A 6,614-nucleotide genomic window follows, 5' to 3' on the forward strand; every position below is an offset into this window, starting at 1 on the left:
GTTTGTAACCTGATATTGAATAAAACATGTTATATAACAATAATATAACCTCAATATGAGCCAGTTACGGGTTTAGCTGTAATTTATTTCTTTATGCATCATGACACTATGGTTTGTTCCGGTGATACCATGCTAGCATTACTAATATATTCACTTCCTCAAGTTTGTATTGATATATGCTAGCATCTGAAAATACGCATTCATTGTTTGTAGCGTGGTGCCGTTCTAATTTCGTTGCAAAATAAAAAATAAATGAATAATCATCAAAAAAAGGCCGTAATTTAATTTTAATGTATTAACCCCCCTCCTCTGTGATCACAGTGGTTTCTCCCATCATGGACGCCGTTCAGTGAGGGTAAATATCGTTGCTCCTAAACATTCAGAAATAAACAAACGTACTGTTGGTTCGTACCCTACAAGTCCTATCATTTTAAAACGTATTCTTGGTAAAAGTCTGTGTGCAAAATACTGAAATCGTAGCGGCCGTTTTTAAAATGAAAGTCATTTTGGCAGTTTGGGCCCAGCGAGCTCGAGCTCAGTGAAGCCGACCTGTGTGTTTATAAAGCGTGTGTGTGTGATAGAGCCGTGGGTCCTTTATGTAACATGAATCCATCATTTTTCTTTCTTATCATCCCTCTTTATATCTTCTGACCCAGCAGATTTATCTTGAGCCCCCCTGCGGAGTCCCAATCTGCAGGTTTGGGACCACTGTGATAGAGAGACACAGAACCTGTTACCCCTGTTTCCACCAAGACATTTTGAGGGCTGGTTCAGGGCCGGTGTCCGATATTGAACCGGTTCTTCCTGTGTCGACAGCCAAAGAACCGGCTCAGCCAGGAAAACCGGTTCCAGAGCGGCACCAATTCTTTGCTGGTCTTGACCGGCCCCACAAAGTCTTACATGTTGTAAAAACTGTTGTGATTTTAGAGTTTTTGCATTTCATTGTTGTTTTTTTATGTCAAAATTAACCACTTTTCTAAAGAGGCACGTCTTCTTTAGTATGCTTAATCAACAGAAACGCAGTTAAAGTTCAAAATGTTTATTCACAGTTATGCACAATAATTACACACAGTTCCCTCAGAAAATCCAAGAACTATTAACAACTCGGCAAGCAAACATGTACATGTCTGGTGTAAAGGCAGTTTTCATTGAACACAGCTCCAGCTGCAGTCATTTCATTCTGACGTTGACTGTAAAGACATAAATCGGACATTATTCATTCATAACTGCAATGTGATCAATTGCAGCTGGTCTGTGCTAGCTAGCTAGCGTAAGTTATCCTCCAACAAAGGCTAACATCAACATCTTGCATTCAGTGTTAATATGAATCAAAACGTTTTAGATAATTACCTTTCTTCTGAAAAGAAATCTCCATCCATCATTGTATTGAAGACACATAGTACAAGTGTGTTGTAGTCCATCATTGTTGTTGTTATGCTTGAAGTTGGCGTTAGCATTTCTGTGGAAACCTCAGATAATTATAGTGACGTAATGACGGGGCTCTCTAGGCTCTCTAGCCTGTGGAAACAGGTCCTGAGAAGGTTCCCAAGTTGAACCAATGTTGAACCAGCACCAGCCCAGCACTATAACTAGGGTTCGGTTGGTCGAAACGGGGTATGTATTCATCTCATCTCCTTTTACAGTACCCGTTTTCTTGTATCATTTAATTCAGACACTACAAGGTCTCTGCCGCACAGCATCATGAGTGAACTGAAGGACTGCCCCCCACTGAAATACTACGACTTCAAGCCCGTTGAGCATGTCAAAGTGTGTCCCCGCTACACTGCTGTGCTCGGCCGCTCAGAGGACGATGGCATCGGCATTGAGGAGCTGGACACCCTGCAGCTGGAGCTGGAGACGCTCCTATCTTCTGCTAGCCGCCGCCTCCGTGCCCTGGAGGAGCAGAGACAGGTAGGAGAAAGTTGGGAACCCCCCTTCTTCATTGATCTTGTTTATGGTATGGGATCAGTTTTCTGTAAAGACACCAAAAATGCCACTGTTTGCACTGCCCTCTATTTTTGGTTACTATTTGTAACTCCTCTTCGGTGCTGCTTCCCAGATCCTCACAGACTGGCAGGACAAGAAGGGAGACAAGCGCTTTCTAAAGCTGGGAAAAGATCCAGACCTGGCTGCCTCTTCTCGCCACAAACCAAAGAAGCAGAAGTTGGACGGCAAAGGTGGTCACGCACTGGGCCCAGGTCCTGGCAGACCCAAATCCAAAAATTTACAGTCTAAAGTCCAAGAGTATGAATTCACTGACGATCCACAAGACATTCCCCGCACTCCTAAAAACGATGCACCCAACAGGTCAGCATCAACAGCTCTTCATAATACCATCTGTTAGTTCTGTATTTGTTTTGTCAGATCAGACTTTATTCATGTTATAAATGAGGCTAGTCTCAAATGTGTGCTGTTGTAAGAAATAAGGTCGTGTCTTTTACAGATTTTGGGCATCCGTCGAGCCATATTGTGCTGATATCACAAATGAAGAGACACGATTGCTTGAAGAGCTTCTGAAACCCCCGGACGATGAGGCTGAATATTTCAAAGTAAGACATAAAAATACATGTTCTTGTGACCTAAAACACCTAAATTCAGTGGAGGCGTGGCCAAAATTCTGGGTGTTTTCATTGTGTTAAATGTACAATTTTAGAGTGTGTGTTGACCTTTGGTTCTGTGTCAACTGTAGATTCCAGCTCTGGGGAAACACTACTCTCAGCGGTGGGCTCAGGAAGACCTTCTGGAGGAGCAGAGGGAAGGAGCGCGGGCCTATGACAAGAAGAAGAGCCTCATGGGAGGGCCGCTGTCTGAGCTGGATGCAAAAGGTGAGGGAAGAAACTGCAGCCTGTGCCTCAAATGACTGTACTTGTGCCAGTGCGTCCTTGCTCACCTTAACACTCATCTTCATGTTTGACTGCTGTAGATGTGGACTCCCTGTTGAAAAAGTCAGAGTCCCAACACGAATCTCCAGAAGACGGATGTCCCTTCGGTCCCCTCACACAGCGTCTGCTCCAGGCCCTTGTAGAGGTCTGTATGCTGTGATCAACCATGTTCACTAATAAAACTTTCACAATGGCTTTTGAAAGTACAAATAACTGATTAGTGATATGTGGCATCTGAAGATATCACGTTTAACTACCATGAAAACACTGAAACATGACCATAGTGTTTTTTTCTTCCAGGAGAACATTATATCCCCCATGGAGGATTCTCCTATACCTGACATCTCGGGAAAGGATGCTAATGATGGCGCTGGGACTTCTCCTCGGAGCCAAGGAAAAGCTTTTAGGTATTTTTATCAGTTCTCCACATTAGATAAGTTGGTGCATTGGCAGACATGTTCACATACAGGTTATATTCCCACACCAAATATCTGACGTAGGATAATGAACACATGTAAAAACCTGACTCATTTATACCAGACTTACTTTATATCAAGGGGTTAAACCCAAGTCAAGTGTTTTTTAACACCCACATCTGCTGTGATTCCATGAACTATTAATACATCCACCTAACAGAGCTGTGTGTGATGTTTATATACACTTGAGATCAAAATTGGAGAACAAAGTATTAATACTTTGTTCATACCAGTGCTATTTTCACAAAATAAAGGTTTTTGTTGAGGTGCCTTGGTTATTTAAAAAGAAGTGAAATCAAAATATGATTTCCGGGTCCAAGCCGTTCTGCACCTCGTATTTCTACAACGCAGCAGCGCTATGTTTCCTGTTGTTTGGACAGATCTGAGTTTTTAAATAAATGACGTAATTGCCATTTTATCTCTTTCTTATGGATTAAAAAGTTGTCTAACTGATGAAAGAGGTGATCGGAATTGTTCACATGTTCAGCTGTGTATGTTTTGTTTCAACAGAGCGTTTTGACCCGGAAATCGCATTTCGAAAGGGTGTTACGTCAAACTTAACAGCCGCATAGCCACAGCAGATATTCTATCAAATTCTGAACAATAAAAAGTAACAGTATTTCAGAATAAATACATGTAATACAATAAATACAAAAAAGTTTTTATAATTTGTTCTCTAATTTGGATCTCCAGTTTCTAAAGACTTTCTAAATGTGTCCAAGTTTGAATCCGGTTGCAGTGAATGTGAATCACATCAGCTGACAGGAAGTTAACAAGGACCAGAGCTGTATGTTGCATACAGAATATACTGTTTATTTAGGTGCATGAGATACTAATTATGTATGTATATATATATATATATGTACAGGTGCATACATGCATATTTATACTCTCCACATTTGGAGCAATGAAATGATTGTAAAATCTAAGATTAAAGCATATTCAGTTTTTTAATTCACACACAGGTGACACTGGCTGATGCTTCCTGTCCACAGTACTGTATATAGGTTGTGACTTTGGTTTATTCTAGTCATGCGTGCCCTTATGTTGTGTCCTGTGTCACATATCTCATATCTTCAGTGTTTCTTTTTCTTCTCTAGTGTTCCTCACACACGTTCTCTGGAGGCTCGGATCAAAGAGGAGCTGGTGGCTCAGGGGCTGCTGGACTCTGAGGAGCGACCGGGACCAGGAGGAGACTCTGAGGACGAGGTCCTGGCAGAGCTACAGAAGAGACAAGCAGAGCTCAAAGCCCTGGGCGCTCACAACAGAGCCCGTAAGCAGGAGCTGCTTCGGTGAGGACCCAGGCCAACAATTGATACATTTAACACAAAGTTTATTTTATTTATTGAAAACCTTTATTTAAACTCGGGAATATATTGAGGAGCAACCTCATTTGCAATATAACCAAGATAAAAACACAAAACAATTTTGGACAAGATAAAACACAAACATTTAAAAAATACATAGGAATAATGAAAACAGAGAAATCAAGTTTAAAACAGGAGCAGTTAGAAGTAAAATTGGATGCAGTTATGGATTTAAATTGTCCTAATGATACAGGTGTGGTAAGTTTCAGGTGATTTTGCAGAGTGTTCCAGTTGTGCAATAAGAAAAGCAAGATTTTCCCTAATATGGTGTTAACAGCAGGAAACTGCGCTGTGAGCCAGTCCTTTGAGCGTGTATGATGAAGACTTGCATTAAAAGATACTAATTAGTTTATATAGGCGGATACGAGACCAGTGAGAGCTTTAAAAACATGTAAAGTTTAAGTAAGGTAAACTGTACATCAAGTTAAGTCTGATCCATGATCAGCTGTTGACATTAATGTTTGTATTTGCCGCTGCCTCACAGGTTGGCGAAAGAGGAGATACGCAAGCAGGAGCTGAGGCAGAGAGTCAGAGTGTCTGATAACGAGGTCATGGAGGGATTTCGGCGAATCATGGCAGCCAGGCAGAAGAAACGCACCCCAACCAAGAAGGAGAAGGACCAGGCCTGGAAAGCTCTGAAGGAGCGGGAAAGCATCCTCAAGTTACTGGATGGATAGAGGAAGAAACCTCTGGATAAAATGGAAGAAGAAAGATCGTCTCCCCACAGATTGATAAAGATTAGAAAAGCTGTGACAACTGTTATATGGTCAGTGAACAGCTGTATTTTCAATGGTGTATGATACAGTTTTCTGCAGGTCTGCATGATTTGAGTAGGGACATTTCTGTTGTAGTTTTTATGTCACGTACAGCAATTCATGCTCACGTGATCAGTTACATTAGTATGCATCAGAGACCTGTTCTCCTTTTGTCGAATATTTTTCTGTGTTGAATTTCATGTTTTTTCTTTTTGTTATGATAATACACATGAATGTTTGAATAAACCAGTACTGCTTAAAGACAGCGTTTGTATCTATATGAAACGCACAATTCGGAGGAGGTCTATCATTACAGTGTGTACTTATGGGTCTTGTGTTGCTGTGTTTGTGTGCTTATTGTTGGCAACTACCACAGTGCATAGACAGACTTTACTAACCTTTAGTTTACTTACCTTTAAAACCAAGGGCTCTAGGTCTTTGATTAGTGAGGTGATGGCAGCATCCATCCTCAATGCCATTTCAGTTTTTAATTATTTTACATTTACAGCAAATCTACTTTTTATAGTTCAGAGTTGACGTGTTACCCCACTACACACTGGTCATGGGACTGACATTTGATGCAAAGACTGACATTTGATGCAAAGTTTCTGTAATGAAACAGCGGTGAGGAAAAAAATATGGTTCAATGTTCTTTATTTTTCACACGTTTTTGTGGCCAATGAAAATATTAAGGCTCCCTCCAACAACAGTCATTAGGAAAATCACACAAGTAAAAGCAAAATCTGACAAAAACAGTGCTAAGAAGTTATGATACAAGCTCAAAATATAAATGAAGTAATTTGTGTAGAATTAATGAAACAATATAAAAGGAATATTATGTATGCATAATGAGAAGTTCTACATGTTTACTGAGTCTCCACTAGATGGCAGTCCTTGTCTTTTGACTGACTCAGCCCACAGGATTTACGTAGCAAAGGCTCCTGTTGTTGACATTTGCCCAACTCAGTGTGTCAGTGTGCTGTTTGTCCGCTCTTCACTTGAACATATCTTCACTGATCTTGATCCCAGGATAAAGCAGGAGTCTGTGTGTCTCACAGTATGCAGCTGTGTGTGAGGGTCACTCGGTTCACAACACAACAGTCACACACACTGCTCTTTTGCCGAATCACACGT

General features: G+C 41.0%; 1 protein-coding gene across 1 annotated transcript; it reads left to right on the top strand.

Moving 5' to 3' along the window:
• The first annotated feature begins 335 nt into the window (after window positions 1-335).
• On the top strand, window positions 336-5,730 carry tada3l (transcriptional adaptor 3-like). The gene is made up of 9 exons (XM_083938974.1): window positions 336-355; window positions 1,673-1,911; window positions 2,060-2,307; window positions 2,444-2,549; window positions 2,690-2,825; window positions 2,924-3,027; window positions 3,183-3,289; window positions 4,459-4,650; window positions 5,210-5,730. The coding sequence occupies exons 2-9, from the start codon at window positions 1,702-1,704 to the stop codon at window positions 5,400-5,402; spliced, it is 1,296 nt and encodes a 431-aa protein (XP_083795100.1). The 5' UTR covers window positions 336-355; window positions 1,673-1,701; the 3' UTR covers window positions 5,403-5,730.
• The last annotated feature ends 884 nt before the right edge of the window (window positions 5,731-6,614 follow it).

The sequence above is a fragment of the Echiichthys vipera genome, assembly GCF_963691815.1.
Source record: "Echiichthys vipera genome assembly, chromosome: X".
Classification (NCBI taxonomy): Eukaryota; Metazoa; Chordata; class Actinopteri; order Perciformes; family Trachinidae; genus Echiichthys; species Echiichthys vipera.